Here is a 17371-nt window from a genome sequence, read left to right as displayed (position 1 = left end):
TCGATGTAGTAGACAATTTAGTTTCTTTGAGACAGGAAGACTCTCTGGCTTGAATGAGTTCAGCCATGGATGCAGGAAGCAGATTTCACCATATATTTGCCAGCTGCTTTGAAAGAGCTTTCTTAAACCAGTAAAGTGCATATAATTGCTCATTCAAAAAAATTTTAGTGGTTCTCCAATCCAGCATGATCGGAGGGTGTCAGGGAGCCAAGGTCAATCCTGATGTGAGGTTTCTTCTGGTTTCCCCCCCATGTTCCATTAATATGCTGAGAGGATAATGAGCCATGGTATCTCTGCCTTCCTCCCTCCTTCCTTCTCATAACTTCTTTAAAAAAATATTTGTTAAATGAAGCCTCGGATCACTCTTCCTAACATTAAGTAATTGAACTGCCCGAGTAATTAGGAAAATGTAATCCTGAAGTGAGGTTTCCTTCCCCAACTGGCAAGTTGTGATGTTGACCCTTATGCATTTTAATAAGATCACCTCTTATTCTTCTAAATTCAAAGGAGCGTGGACTCAACCGGCTCAACTTTTCTTCATGAATCAGTTCCCTCACCCCAGGAATCAACACGATGAACCTTCTCTGCGCAGCCTCTCAATGCTGGTATATACTAATATTAAACATAGAGGCCAGAATGGCACCAAGTACTCCAGATACAGACTAAGCAGCACCCTATAAAGTTGCATTAAACTTTCACTACTTTTATACTGATTGCAATAAATGTCTAAAGTTTGTTTTCCACAAAACCACTTCTTTCGTGTGAAAATCAGCACCATTCAGGTCAGTTCATCATATGCGATATGCCTCATTAACTCCTGCAACAGCAGGAGTTAAAAAAAGTTTTTAAAAAATGATGATTTGGGAGGACTGATGAACAACAAGTGAGCTCCCATTGTTCTGCTGAGAGCCAGATCAGCCCCTCCTTTCTTGGATGGTAAGAATTGGACCAGAAGCTTCCCTTCCTTGTCCGCAGTGGTTACAAAGAAGCTTCAGAGCCAAGTTCCCATTTGAAAAGAGTAATACTGACGTCTTGAGGCAACCAAACATCTTTCAGTGGTCTTAGCTGTCTGCCAAATCCGCAGAGCTACAGGAGAGATCTGGGCAGTCGACCCTCTGCTTGCAATTCACTGTTTATTTGCTTTGTGGTTGGTTGTAGTAAATGTTCCTTTATCCCTGTTGGCTATTTAGAGAGGATGTAAAATACTTAGCACTAATTTCCTTACAGCTTCTGTTACAACTCAAACACTCAGAATTTGTTGTGCCAATGTAAATATTGGCAGTCAAATCCAGTGCTTAGAGTTTTCAGGGTGCAAATCTTATATTGACTCAACCTTTCAACAAAAGCTTTTAGGTGTTAAGTACAAAGAAAATCTTCCTGCTTACAATTTACCAGTTGGAAAAATATCTGATCTGTACTGCTGTTTGGCTCAATGCCCCAATCTTAAATCTGATTCTACTTTCAGTTGTTAAAATGAAATTTAACTACAGAAATTCCTTGAATGACTATCTGGTTTCAGATGCTGCTTTAGCTGTGAAAGGGGTTCAAATCTACAGTCACCTCAGAAGAAGATAGAGAGTTTAGTGATACTGTGTCATGACGATAACCTTTCTTTCAAGAAACACACAAAATGCTGGATAAACTCAACAGGTCAAGCAGCATCTATCAAAATGATCAACCAGTTAATGTTTTGGGCTAAGGCCCTTCTTCAGGATTGAGCAGGAAGGGGGAAGATGACGGAATAAAAAGGTGGGGGGAGGGGATGGAGGCTAGCTGGAAGGTGATAGGTGAAGCCAGGAGGGTGGGCAAGGTCAAAGACTGGAGAAGAAGGAATCTGATAGGAGAGGAGACTGAACCTTAGGAGAAAGGAAAGGAGAAGGGGACCCAGGAGGAAGTAATAGGTAGGTGAGAGTCAAAGTGGGGAGTAGAGGAAGGGAGGGGGAGAATTTTTTACCAGGAGAAAGCGATATTCATTCCATCAAGTTGGAGGCTACCCAGACGGAATACAAGCTGTTGCTCCTCCACTCTGAGGGTTGCCTCCTCTTGGCACAAGAGAAAGCCATGCACCAACATATTGGAATGGGAAGAGGAATCAGAATTGAAATATTTGGCCATTGGGAAATTCCGCTTGTGGTGGATGGAGGGGAGTTGCTCGATGATGCATTTTCCCAATTTATGATGGGTCTCACTATGTAGAGGAGGCCGCATTGGGAGCATCGGATACGATAGACGGCCCCAGCAGATTTGCAGATGAAGCGTTGCCTCATCTGGAAGGACTGATAGGTGCCCTGAATGGAGGTGACAGTAAAACAAATGAGCTCATCATTGACTTCAGGAACAAGAGCAGTGCATATGCTCTTGTCCACATCAACAGAGGTTTGAATCATTGCTTAGTTTGCTTCTATTAAACCTATTTGATTCCAAAGAGAAGTAATTGACATCAGAAAAGGAAAATCTGCTGCTTCTCATCTTCACTGTCTATAATTTGAATTTGGGATCTTTTCCAAATAAGCTCTTTGCTTCCTCAAGTAAGATCTTTGTTTTTCTCCTGTATTTTACGAGAAATATTGCAGAGCAGTAAAGAATCCAGTGTCCCCTACTGGTCATTCCCGTGAGATCCAAGATTAGCACCCCAGGCAAAAATCAGCCAGGAGACATGGGATTAGTGAAAATCAGACCAGTCATGTTGCAATCCAACATTTAGATTTGTGTTAATAACTAGATGAACAGAATTAATTTGAAAGGCTGTTCTCTTCATGAAAGGTTTCTTTTTGTTGGCAAGATTGTGTTATGGACTAAACAAAAGGCAAAGCTAAAATCTGAGGAGCAATAGAGGGCAAAATATTTGGATTGATAATAGGCACTGGGAGCCTTCGAAGGTTGGGAACTTCAAGTTGAAATTTTGTTCATGGGTTTTCATACTGGACTAAGAGTGTCTGAACTTCCTTTGTGGTGAGACAGCGGGGTTTAGCATGGTACATATTTAGATTAAATCTCTTCTCCGCTCCCTGTCTGCAAAAGGTTTTTGCATATTTTCTGGGATTCTGCTCAACAATTGTTACCGTTTGATCAGGTGATACCTTGGTTCATTGTACTCTGGTTGGTGTAGCTTGGTTATATTTCAATTATGCAGTGTACCCAAGAACACCATGTGTTGCAATTCTAATAGGAAAAGTATTTTTTTTAAAAGGCAAGCATTAATCTTTAAAATTTTAAGTGGAAAAATAAATGCTGCTGTTGTATGTCACAAGGCATTTTTCCTTCATCTTGCAGGATTACCTGGTCCTCTTGCCCAGTGCCTACTATGAAGCACCAATCCTTCAGCTCAAAGTGACAGAACCCTGCACCTATACAGTCAGCCATCAAGACATCAGTCAGAAGTTCGTATGATAGTAAAGTTGTTAGGTTTTAAAAGGATGATATTTTATATTTTTGATCTAATAACACTTGAAAATTTTATTGAATTGTTTTGTTCAATTGATACAAGTCATTTCATCCATTTGCACATCCTCAATGTCACAGTGTCTTGATAGAAACTGGATACCTGGGAGCTCAAGGCCAATTAAGGGTTTGACAATTTGACTTCAGTCCTTTATTTTCCAGTTTAATCAAAATTATGTGTAAAGATTAGTGGATATACTGTAGCTTTGATCTGTTTAAGTAATATCAGTCAATCTATTTGTTTAGCATAAGTATTGACCCAGCATTAATGAAAGGTGTTCAGCCTGAAAAGTTAACTGTTTCTCTTTCCACAGCCACTGCCCGAGCATTTCCAGCTATTTGCATTTTTAATTTCAGTTTTCCAGCATCTGCAAGTTTTGATTTTAATTAAGTTCTGGGTTATTCTACCTCGTTACTGAGAGAGTGGGGCGAGCCTGGAATGAGCTGACAGCGGAAGTAATAGATGCGGGTTCAATTGTAGCATTTAAGAGAAGTTTGGACAGGTACATGGATGGGATGGTGAATTTGGAAGGATGCGGTCCACGTGCAGGCAAAAGATCAGGTCAACTTGGAGCTCGGCAGATCAGGTCCCTTCAAATGTACTCAATACGCTTTTATAAGATTTATTTTTAAGATTAGCTTTACTTGCCACATGAACATCGAAGCACGCATTGAAATATCTTGTTTGTTTCAATGACCAACGCAGTCCGAGGGCAGCCCGCAAGTGGCACCACGCTTCTAGCGTCAACGTAGCATGCCCACAACTTACTAACGGATACGTCTTTGGAATGCTGGATGAGGCCAGAGCACCCAGAGGAACACCATGCTCTGATGGGGGAAAAAGTTCAGATTTCTTACAGACGGTGGCAGGAATTGAACCCCAATTACTGGTGCTGTAAAGCATTGCCCTAACAGGTACTCTACCCTACTGCCCCGAGTAGCAATATTTGTGAGGGGTTTTGCTTTGCTTTTTGAGAGTAAGATGAATTAGAGTTTCCAGTGAGCGTGGGAATGGGTGACATGATTGACCCCTTTCTCTGCAGTTGCTTGTTGTACAGACATCTTTCCCTGGATGGCCTTCCCTCGCTGCAGGCTACTGAAGGAATGTGTGCCACTGAGAACTACCTCCGTACCCAGTGTCGAGTGATACAGCCAACTCCTAGGCATCCATCAATGGTTGTCCTTAATGATAAACAGGTCAGTGTAATACCGAAATGATGGAATGGGATACTAGTGAAGAGGCACTAATGCTTGTGTTTGGATTTTTTTCTTTTCGAGTACAGCAGAAGCCTATCCCAAACAAAATAAATCAAGTGGCAATGCAAACAAACTAGGAGTGAGAATGTCAGATTGGACAGTGTAATCGTTATTTCTCCTGTAGCTTAACTTTAGTATGCTTGTTTGTATTTTTATATGATCATTTATATACTTGTAATTTTTCAGTGTTTTTTTTGATGGTTGCTCTTGTGGATATCGCACTATGAATAGGAGTTATTGGTTAACTGTTATCTATGGAAAATTAATTAAATTAACAATCTGGTATAAGAAAAACATACTGACAGGGTAACAAGTGCAAACATCTCTCTCCTGTGATTGCTCCTCCGCCACTAAGTTCTCCCTCCCTTCAACCCCCTCCTCCCACCCCTTCACCCCTCCCCTTTCCTTCCCTGCCTCCTCCCCTCCACCCTTTACCCTTCCCTTCCCCGCTCACCCCCTCTCCCTCCCCTTCACCACTCACCCCTCTCCTGCGCCCCATCCCCACTCACCCCTCTCCCCCTCACCCCTTCCCCCTCACCCTCTCACCCTCATGCTTCATCTTCCTTTACTCATTTTGTTCTAGTAACGATTAATGACCAATCATTAGCAAAAAGATTTATGCCTCATTCTGGACTCACAGCCTCAGGACAGACATTGACGTACTCTTGAAGTGGCCACACTGTGGGAAGGGAAGCAAGCTCTCACTTGGAGCAAACTGACAATGACCAGATATTGTGATTCACTGTTATCTACTGTGGAAAATATTTTAGCCAGGGCACTGAGGGAACCCCTCTGTCCTCAAAATATTGCTTGAGTATCTTTCAAATCCTCCTGACAAGTCCTTGCTTTAATCTGTCTCCAAAAGAAGGATATCCAGGCCATAATTCAGCTAGCACCAAATAACTTGCAGTCTGAATGATCATATTATTTTACTGTTGTACTGTTATGTATGTGCAGAGCAAGAATAACAAAGGAGTAGAAATACTAAACGTTTTTACTGAGTTGTGTTAGCCATGATACACGCTGGGCAATTTACTGTGCAGGAGCAGTGAACCAGACATGCTGGGATGAAAGCATGCACACTTGAAGGACCGCTCGAGAAAAAGGTCCTGTGCGTAGGAGACCCAGTTGGTTCACCACACAATCAATCAGCCGCAGGTGCACCTGTCTCATTCTAGCAATCGATCCAGTCCAGTTCAAGTTCAGCTCCACGAAGCATATTAATGAACCTGAGCTGAAGTTCAAGTCACATATTAACCATATTATTAAGACTGCATTCTTCCGTTGAAGAAACATTGCTAGAGTCCCATTTCTTATAACATCTCAAGATGCAGAGAAATTGATACACACCCTTGTTTTTCACCGATTAGAATAATGCATTCTTGTCAGGACTGCCTAAGAAAGGTATAAGATGCAGCAGCAAAAATCTTAATTTTTAAAAATATCTGAGCACATTTCACCAGTTTTGGCATCATTACACTGGCTGCCTGTGTCCTTTAGGATCAATTTTAAAATACTCTTAATTGTATATAAGGCTCTGAATAATCTAGCTCCACCATTTATCTTGGAGTGGTTATCCCCTTGCGTCCCTAATCGTAACCTTTAATCCACGAATACTGGTTTGCTTAGTGTTCCTAGAGCCAAGTGTATAAGAACTGGTGATGTGGCCTTTTGCTCTTATGCACCAAAAGACCTGCAATACTGTACCGACCGAGATATACCAGGCTAGTTCTGTGGAACATTTCAAAACACTTATTAAAACCTACTTTTTAAATTTGGCCTACTTATACAATTACTTAATGCCTGTTGATGTTGATTACATATATATAATTTGCTGTATTGGATTATATTTTATTCTATATAATGTATGTGTTATGATTAAGACAGCGGCGCGGCTAATGTGGATGAACTGAACACACTGATGAGGGAGAGGGAGAAGTGGAGAGTCCGTCATCGTGCCCGATGCCGGCCTCCTAGGCCTGAGTCGACGTAGTAGTAGTAGTAGTATGATTTTTAATTTTGTATTGTGTTTTTATGTCTATATTGACTTACCTTTACAATCTATGTCAAGCACTTTGAGGCTGCATCTTAAAGTACGAAAGGTGCTATATAAATAAAGTTATTGTTACTCTGAATCCGTAAGGGCTTATTAAGCACAAAATGGGTCTTGCTTCTTTGCTCAATGCCTGTGATCATACAAATATTTCCTTTTCAAAAACTTAGTTATAATGGAATCATCTGTAAGGTAGTGCAGTCAGCTCATAATAAATTGGTGTGTCCGTTAGGGGGACAAATTCTGTTCGCCATTGATCCGAAATTGGTTTCCTTGCAAACTTCCCCTTCACCAGTTTCTGCCCATCTTTTCCATTTGATAATGCCAAGCATCATATGATAAATAGGAAAGCAATGAAGTAGCTGAATGAATCATGACGAATTTCCTCTATTTTTAAGGTTAACGTACAATTGCAAATGAGGGTTCCGCATTCCGGGGCTTACGTGGTGCTGATTGAATACACAACTGAGACAGATTCAGGAGAGGCCCTCAGTGTTGTTGTAAATGATTTAGGAAGGCAAGACCAACATGTCCTTATTGAGCTCCAGAATTGCAAATACAGGTAAGGATGACTTCTTAAAAACAGGAAGCTTTGTTTCACCTTTGATCAGATTAGAAATCTCAATTCTCAGAAGGTGCAATAATCACAAAACCTAAAGGTATTTTATTTGTTTATCATTATGCAATTAAGTATGAATTTATTGCTGAATTTGTTTTGTGTGGCAAACGAGGTCAACAATTGTATGGTACGTGGGTGATTCACAATGACATCCAGAGAGATTCAGGTTGTTTTTTACTGTACTGTTGTTACTTCAAAATGATTGTTCTTACCCTGAGTAACTTCTCTTTTGGTTCCTATCACTTTCTATAAATCAAAGATGTAGCCATTGGCACTTGTCTGGGCCCAAGTTATGCCTGGCTTTTCATTGGCTACATGGAACAGATCTTCCCTTTAGAACTGTGATGAGGAGGAATTTCTTTAGCCAGTAGGTGGTGAATTCATTGCCACAGACTGCTGTGGTGTCCAAGCCATTGGGTATGTTATTTAAAGCAGAGGTTGAAATGTAAGGGCATGAAACATTACAGGGAGAAGGTTGGAAAATGGGATTGAGAGAGATAATAACTCAGCCAAGATCTAATGGTAGCCTTAATGGGCTGAATGGCCTCATTCTGCTCCTATGTCTTGTGGTCTTATACTGAAGCATAGTTTCAGGGAGCTATATGGAGGTCCGAGAGTGGTAGTTTCAAATGGTTTTTGAGATTCATCTTTACTTTTTGAAGTTAGATTGGAAACTTCGACATGGCTAAATATCTAATGAAAACTAATAGGACGCAAATGAATTGGGTATGGGCTGGGAAACTACTTGTGAATACTGAAAAATTGTAGCAGATGTTTGCTGCTCATCTCATGCCACAGATGTCAAAAGGTCCACTCTCGTCTTCAGCATGTTCTCCCAGACAGGTTAAAGGGGATGCATCAAAGTGGGTTAGATTTGAGATCACCTTATTGTTCTGATCTCAGTCTACCTGTTATATCTATGCAGAGGGTAATTTCAATGAACTTAACAAAGGCAGGAATCCTCCTCGTGAAGTAGATGTTCTTTGTTTTATACCGATTAGCCGAATTCAGTAGGTCAGGTGTAAAGCTTTGGAGCAGGGTGAAATTTATTTCAATGTCAGCTCATCGTCTCACCTCTTCAGAGTAGAAATGCCTGCACTGAACCCTTATATGTTGCAGAATTAGGCCATTCAGCCCATTGAGACTGCTCCACCATTCAATCAACGGTGATTTATTTTCCCTTTCAACCCAATTCTCTTGCCTTCTCTCTGTAATCTTTCACTAATCAGAAACTTATCGACCTCTGCCTCAACTATATCATATATATGTCTTGGCTTCCACAGCTGTCTGTGGCAATAAATTCCACGGATTTATTACCTAGTGGCTAAGGAAACTCCTCCTCATCTCTGTTCTAAAAGAAACATTTTTCTTTTTTTTTTGGCGTATGCATGCGTGCGAGTCTGTGCGTCTGTGTGTGTCCGTGATGATGTCTTTTCCATGGTTTTTACAAGGCGCGGAGCGAGAGAGAGACTGTGTAGCACACCACTCCTCACACAGACATTTTCACAGTATTTTTCCCTTTATTTTACGAGGTCAAGTTGCGATCTCGACACTCAACCGGGCACGGATGGAAAGCGTACTCGGGAGTGGATCCGACTGGTTCGAACCCGGGAACCTCCGCTTCCGGGTCCGGCGCTGATGTCATTGTGCCACCAGCCGGCCCAGGAAACATTTTTCTATTATAAAGTTGTGCCCTCTAGTCCTAGACTTCCCCCATTATTGGAATTGTCCTCTGCAGTATCCAAGACATCTTCGAGGAGTGGTGCCTTAGGAAGGCAGCGTCCGTCATTATGGATCCCCACCACTCAAGACATGCCCACTTCACACTGTTACTGTTGGGAGGAGGTACAGAAGCCTGAAGACCCACAATGTACTCATGCCATAACATTAACAAATTTCACAACATATGCCGGTGATATTATATCTGATTCTGGTTCTGACGTTGATTCCGATCCACTCCACATCCACTAGTTCTAGGCCTTTTAGTATTCAGTAGGCTTTAATGAGACTGCCCCCCCCCCCGCCCCCATCCAACTGTGATAAGACTGCTGAACGGATCCTGACCCGGATCTGGGCCGTACCCGCCAAATATCCGGACCTGGCACTCGGTTTTTTTGCACTACCTTACTTTCCATTTTTCTATTTTCTATTTATGATTTATAATTTAAATTTTTAATATTTACTAATTTTTACTATTTTAAATATTTTTAATATTTAATATTTGTAATCCTGGGAGTGGGAAGCGCAGAATCAAATATCACTATGATGATTGTACGTTCTAGTACCAATTGTTTGGCAACAATAAAGTATAAAGTATTCTTATAAATTCCAGTGAGTACAGGCCCAGAGCAAGCAATCACTCTTCATATGTTAACCCTTTCATTCCCAGAATCATTCTCATAAACCTCTTCTTCTCGACCCTCTCTAATACTGGTACCTCTTTCTCAGATCTGAGGCCCAATCATTCGTCGCCAGTTGAAGCAGCATCTTTACATTAGATCACAGTTTGGTCAGTCCTGATGGTTATGTGGTGAAGCAGCACTATAAAGGTGACTGTGAACACCATCCCAGATGTTGGTCTTTCCCCTTTCCGAGACATACACCGTACTGCTGTAGCTGATTCCCAGGATTGCTGCAGATCAACCTACATTCTGCTCTAGAATTTTAGGTGCCAACTTTCATTGCTCGACAAGCTTCAATGCACGAGTTTTGAACTCAGCAGCTAAAGTATAAGGATACTTCTGGGATAATCCAATGTCCCTCTCCACACCAGTCCCAACTAGTGGTGGGATACGAAGCTACGCCGTCCCGGGACAGGGGCTGGGTCAAGGAGGACTAATTGTTCCTAGTGTGCCCTTGAGGAGCATCCCTGCCTCTCCTGATCCTTTACAGAAAGAAAAATTACAATTCAAACAGGGCAGAAAGGCACCACTCATTAAAACTGCAGTCAATTTTGGAACAATAAAATGGCAACTTGAAATGCTTCTATCAAAAATCTTCCCATATAACTTTGTCTAGGGGTTTTACTAGGTGTATGTCAGTGAAAGTCAGGGTAAAATTGCTGTAGCTCAAGGACGAGTAGGTGATCCAGTTTTCCTCAGGTTTACCAGGCAAGTAGGATTAAATTTCCCTCTTTAAGAATCTGAACAAAGACACTGGAATGGCTTTGGGGACAAGGCTTTCAACTTCAGTGTTAGAGAACCCTAATGTTTCTCCTTCAACTAAAGAAGGTTGACAGCAGGCACGGCAAGATGCTGATGGGTTCAGATGGAATCATAGTTTTAGGGTCAATAAAGCACAGAAAGGTACTTTGGCCCAAATGGACCTTGTCGATCAAGATGCTCATTGAAGCTAATCCCATTTGTTTGCTATATCACTGAACCTTTATTTAAAACAATTTATGCACCTATCTAAGTATCTTTATGTTTTTATACATTTCAAATTTGTGAAGGAATAGATGAAGGAAAGCTATTCCCACTAACAGATTTTTTGAGGTGCATAGGATATGGATTTGGTTGGTCATATCAGCATGTGTGGAAGAGTTTTTTTTAACATAATAGTCTGTTGACTGTAAGGGTGAGGGAGGCAGAGGCAAACGAGAGGAATAGACTGATGGGATTATTGTACATGGAACCACCAAGGACCTGGTTAAAGAAATTGATTGTGGACTTCAAGAAGAGGAAATCAGGAGAAAACACTCAAGCCCTCCTTAAGGGGTCAGAAATGGAAGGGCTGAGGAGCTTCACGTTTCTGCGAGTTGACATGTAGAGGATCCATCCTGGGCCCAATATGTTGATGCAATTACAAAGATGCTACACTAGCAGCTATAATTCATTAGGAGTTTGAGGTGATTCGGTATGTCACCAAAGACTCTGGCAACTTCCTACAGATATACAGTGGAGGGCATGCTGAAGGGTTGCATCACCGGTATAGAGGCACCAATGCACAGGATCGGGGAAAAATGCAGAGCATTCTGGGCTTAGTCAGCTCCATCATGGACAATAGCTTCCTTACCATTGAGGATGTCTTTAAAAAGTAATGCCTCAAGAAGTTGGTGTCCATCATGAAGGACCCTTCCCATCCAGGACTTGCCCCCTTCTCAGTACCACCATCAGGAGCCTGAAGATGCATACTCAACAGCTTGAGAACAGCGTCTTCCCCTTTGCCACCCGACTTTTGAATGGCCCATTATTTTGCTCTTTTCCTGAACTATTTATTTTTATGTATTCCTATTGTAATTTATATTATTTTTTATGTAGTGCTGCTGCAAAACTAATTAGTGATAATAAACCTGATTCTGATGGGCTCTACTGTGCCTTTGCAGTTCTATAAATAGATTCAATACATATTGAGTATGATGATGCGATCAATGTTTTGTTGCCAACTCTATAGCTAAATATAATGTTTTAGACTTAAAATAAGCAATTTCCTTCAGTAAACGTTGAATGCTGATTATAAATGAGTTTAAATTTTCATACAACGAATAGAAGAGAAATAGGCCATTTGTCCCCTTGAGATTGTTCTTCTATTCAGTCATAGCTGATGCTCCTTCTCATTGCCATGACCTGCTTTCTCTGCCCATCTACATTTCATTGCTCATGTTCTCTCATTGTTTGCAGAGCCTGGGAAAGCCCAGCTCCCGTATCTTTGAGATATGAATCACTGCAATGCTCTGTGAGCAGTCCTAAATGGGGAAACTGGAAGCCGAAGGGTGTAGATAAATGTTGCTAAAATAAACTCAGATTCACCGAGAAAATCGTGATCAGTGCCACAAAGGTTTGATATTCAGTTCTTGGGTTTTGCAATCTGGCTTAAGTTTGGATGGAATGTAAAAGGAATTTGAACTGTCACATATTTGTGCCCTTAATGAAAACTGCAGAAATTAGAGTAGGCAGTTAACCATATGTGTGTGGATGTGTGGGAAAATATGTTCACTCTAGAAATGGTCCAGATTAAAACAAAGCATAAGGCTTTAAAAACAAGGCATAAGCATAACTCTGAATCATCTATCTTGTTTAATTAGTCTGAGCAGCTGTGGTGCATATAGTCATGGACACTCGTTTAATTAAAACATGGAGAGACATTTGAAAACAAGGCAAGTCTACCTACCAAACTCCAGTTCAAACCCCTAGGTGGTGTCAGCACGGTATCGTAGTGGTCTTACAGTACAGGCGACCCTGGTTCCATTCCCACCGCTCCCTGTAAGGAGTTCGTACTGTACGTTCTCCCCATGACTGCGTGTGTTTCCTCTGGTCCAAAGACATACCATTTAGTAGGTTAATTGGTCATTGTAAATTGTCCTGTGATTAGGCCAGGGATAAAATGGAGTTTGCTGGGCGGCGTGGCTCGAAGGATGAGAAGAGTCTATTCCACGTTGTATCTCAATAAATATTATCACCCAGCCTCAAACATCTGTGCATCACCAACTTGTCCACAAAATACTTCTCAGATTTTTATTGCTCTTACCCAGTTATGCCAGCAACTCACAGCTGCTGTAGTTGATAATTTATCAAAGAAAAATATCTACTACGTTGGCGTGCTAATAAGATGCAGTAGATCTTATTTCATAACAAAATTTGATTTTGTTTTTTTAAGGAAAATAACTTTCCCAAAACTGAATCTTCACCTAAAACCCTAGAATGTTACACTGGGTGAGAGACATCACTTGGCCAAAAGACATCTGCTGGCTTACAGTGGGCAAAATTGTCGTGTTTGTCCCCCTCATGCAGATTTCTAAAGCCTTTCTTTTCAAATATTCCTTTTGTTGATTTGAAGCAGTTATTGCATGTCTTGCTGTCGGTTGTGTTTCTGGGAAATTTCATGGCAGCTGTTTGTGTGGGCTGAGATGGCTCACTGTCAAAGCCATGAACTACAGTAGATGTTCCTCAGCTAAATCAACGTCCACAATGACAACCACCAAATTATTTTTTGTTAGAGCTTTCCATACCCATACAATTACTGTATTTAGAGTAACTGCCATGTCACGGGTAATCTTTGAAACTTATGAGACTACCTTCCTTGATAAGGCTCTGCACCCAGACTGCAGATAATTTACTGATGTAGGGAACATAAGATTAAAAATAGAAAATGATGTAAGTACAGAGAACTTTTACTGCAATGAAGAAAGCCTTGAGCCAATTTGATGTATTTATCTTACAAGAGAGGTTGAGTGAGCTACTGCTTTATACTTTGAAATGAAGGAGGACAAGAGGTGACTTGATAGAGGTGTCCAAGATGATAAGAGGCATCGGTCAAGTGGACAGCCAGAGACGTTTTCCCAAGGGGGAAGTGGCAAATGCAAAAGGACATAATTTTAAGGTGATTGGAGGGAAAAAAAGGGTGGGGAGGATAGAAACATAGTAAATAGGTGCAGGAGTAGGCCATTCGGCCCTTCGAGCCTGCACCGCCATCCAGTCTGATCATGGCTGATCATCCAACTCAGAACCCTGTACCAGCCTTCCCTCCATACCCACTGATCCCTTTAGCCACAAGGGCCGTATCTAACTCCCTCTTAAGTATAGCCAATGAACTGGCCTCAACTGTTCCCTGTGGCAGAGAATTCCACAGATTCACCACTCTCTGTGTGAAGAAGTTTTTCCTCATCTCGGTCCTAAAATGGCTTCCCCTTTATCCTTAAACTGTGACCCCTCGTTCTGGACTTCCCCAACATCGGGAACAATCTTCCTGCAACTAGCCTGTTCAATCCCTTTAGGATTTTATATATTTCAATAAGATCCCCCCTCAATCTTCTAAATTCCAACGAGTATAAGCCTAGTTCATCCAGTCTTTCATCATATGAAAGTCCTGCCATCCCAGGAATCAATCTGGTGAACCTTCTTTGTACTCCCTCTATGGCAAGGATGTCTTTCCTCAGATTAGGGGACCAAAACTGCACACAATACTCCAGGTGTGGTCTCACCAAGGCCTTGTACAACTGCAGTAGTACCTCCCTTCTCCTGTACTCGAATCCTCTTGCTATGAATGCCAGCATACCATTCGCCTTTTTCACCGCCTGCTGTACCTGCATGCCCACTTTCAATGACTGGTGTATAATGACACCCAGGTCTCGTTGCACCTCCCCTTTTCCTAATCGGCCACCATTCAGATAATAATCTGTTTTCCTGTTCTTGCCACCAAAGTGGATAACCTCACATTTATCCACATTAAATTGCATCTGCCATGAATTTGCCCACTCACCTAACCTATCCAAATCACCCTGCATCCTCTTAGCATCCTCCTCACAGCTAACACTGCCGCCCAGCTTTGTGTCATCCGCAAACTTGGAGATGCTGCATTTAATTCCCTCATCTAAGTCATTAATATATATTGTAAACAACTGGGGTCCCAGCACTGAGCCTTGCGGTACCCCACTCGTCACTGCCTGCCATTCTGAAAAGGTCCCGTTTATTCCCACTCTTTGCTTCCTGTCTGCCAACCAATTCTCTATCCACATCAATACCTTACCCCCAATACCGTGTGCTTTAAGTTAGCACACTAATCTCCTGTGTGGGACCTTGTCAAAAGCCTTTTGAAAATCCAAATATACCACATCCACTGGTTCTCCCCTATCCACTCTACTAGTTACATCCTCAAAAAATTCTATGAGATTCGTCAGACATGATTTTCTTTTCACAAATCCATGCTGACTTTGTCTGATGATTTCACCGTTTTCCAGATGTGCTGTTATCACATCTTTGATAACTGACTCCAGCATTTTCCCGACCACCAATGTTAGGCTAACCGGTCTATAATTCCCCGATTTCTCTCTCCCTCCTTTTTTAAAAAGTGGGGTTACATTAGCCACCCTCCAATCCTCAGGAACTAGTCCAGAATCTAAAGAGTTTTGAAAAATTATCACTAATGCATCCACTATTTCTTGGGCTACTTCCTTAAGCACTCTGGGATGCAGACCATCTGGCCCTGGGGATTTATCTGCCTTTAATCCCTTCAATTTACCTAACACCACTTCCCTACTAACATGTATTTCCCTCAGTTCCTCCATCTCACTGGACCCTCTGTCCGTTACTATTTCCGGAAGATTATTTATGTCCTCCTTAGTGAAGACAGAATCCCCATAATCAGTTCACCTGTAGGGGACCTACATTTGTCTTAACCAATCTTTTTCTTTTCACATATCTATAAAAGCTTTTACAGTCAGTTTTTATGTTCCCTGCCAGTTTTCTCTCATAATCTTTTTTCCCTTTCCTAATTAAGCCCTTTGTCCTCCTCTGCTGGACTCTGAATTTCTCCCAGCCCTCAGGTGAGCCACTTTCTCTGGCTAGTTTGTATGCTTCTTCTTTGGAATTGATACTATCCCTAATTTCTCTTGTCAGCCACGGGTGCACTACCTTCCCTGATTTATTGTTTTGCCAAACTGGGATGAACAATTGTTGTAGTTCATCCATGCGATCTTTAAATGCTTGCCATTGCATATCCACTGTCAACCCTTTAAGTTGGAGTAAATTTTTTACACAGAGCGTAGTGTGTGGTGGTAGAGGCCAATATACTGGGACACTTAAGAATAGGCACATGGATGATAGAAAGGTGATGCCAACGTGGAGAGAAAATGTTAGATTGATATTAGAATAGGTTAAAAGATTGACACAACATCATAGGCCAAAGTGCCTGTGCTGTACTGTTAAATGTTTGTTTATTTAGTTTTTTGTTTATTTATTGATTAAGATACAGCATGAAGTCGGCTCTTCCGACCCTTCAAGCCAGGCGCCCAGCAACCTCCGATTTAACCCTAGCCTAATCATGATACCCTTTACAGTGATCGTTCCTTCTTTAGACTGTGGGAGGAAACCGAGCACCCGGAGAAAACCCAGACATTCCACAGGGAAGACATTAGAGTTAAACTCTGAACTCCAAATTCCCGAGATGTAATAAGGTCGTGCTAACCGCTACACTACCGTGACGCCCAGTAAATAGAGTGTAGACTTGCAATCATTTAATCTGTATGTCCTTAAGAGAAGCTGTGTAAAGGAACTGTGTTGGTATCTTTACTTAATACCTTCATACCCTAGGCTTAGATTCTAACCTTGGAATCTGGAGCATTGAGAAGAATTTTTCTGACTTAAACTTTTTCTTTTTTTTTTAATTTTATTTTTATTTGGATAAGGAGTTCACAATTATCATGTACTTTTTTCACACATATAACCTTTTCCATTTTTCTATATGTATAAAACTACAATTATTTATACATTCTTAAGTACACATTGAGATGATATAAAAGCAAAATAAACATTTAAATAGATAATTATGTACTGTGGTAAATCTAACCTATTAGGCTAAGTAATGAAATTAGTTGTTAAGAAAAATGGTAATAATAGTTTCCATACAACCCTTCTGGACCATTTCCACTGGTCCAAAATGTTGCATACAAGCCTATATACCAACCATTGTAGGTGTTTATATCCCAATTTGTTCGTGCTTGTTCCTGCCCGCAGACATAATTATCCAATCCCTATGTACTTATTTACTTAATTTTTTCATTTTTTTTATCCCTTTCCCAAATCTTTCCCTTTACTTGTGTTAATTCTCTATTTTCCAAAAAAAAACAACAAACATTTAGACTAGGGGTGCTTACGTTAGCAATATTACTGTGTTGATGAGAAGAGCAATATAAATCATTAGGAGAGTCATCTAAAGTCTGCTCGCATTGGGGTTATATATTCAATCCATTTATTCCAGATTTGATAAAATGTTTCTTTTTGAGTTCTCAGGGAGTAGGTCAACTTTTCCATTTTAAATATTTCCAAGATAATTTCGTACCAATCTTCTAATGTAGGTGGTATTGGATTTAGCCATTTTCTAGTGATTGATTTCTTACTTGCCGCTAAGAGGCCTGCAGCAACTTTATATCTTCCTTCTGTTCAAGGAACAATACATGCCCCAAATAGAGCGTCTCAAAGTTCAGAGGTATCTGGGACCTAAGTACCTTAACTAATGTTCTATGAATACCTTCCCAAAATAGACTTAATTTAGGGCAATCCCAGAAA

At 41.0% G+C, this 17371-nt stretch overlaps 1 protein-coding gene across 1 annotated transcript in view; it reads left to right on the top strand.

Moving 5' to 3' along the window:
* Nucleotides 1-17371, top strand: part of lama5 (laminin, alpha 5) — a 377869-nt gene that overhangs the window by 219871 nt on the left and 140627 nt on the right. Inside the window, exons 25-27 of the mRNA XM_063041218.1 lie at nt 3274-3380; nt 4485-4638; nt 7150-7313. Of these exons, the coding sequence (XP_062897288.1) occupies nt 3274-3380; nt 4485-4638; nt 7150-7313 (425 nt within the window). The remainder of the gene's footprint in view (nt 1-3273; nt 3381-4484; nt 4639-7149; nt 7314-17371) is intronic.

Source organism: Mobula hypostoma, chromosome 2, assembly GCF_963921235.1.
Source record: "Mobula hypostoma chromosome 2, sMobHyp1.1, whole genome shotgun sequence".
NCBI classification, from domain to species: domain Eukaryota; kingdom Metazoa; phylum Chordata; class Chondrichthyes; order Myliobatiformes; family Myliobatidae; genus Mobula; species Mobula hypostoma.
The sequence above is the reverse complement of the archived record's forward strand: the minus strand, read 5'-3'. Positions and strand labels throughout refer to the sequence as shown.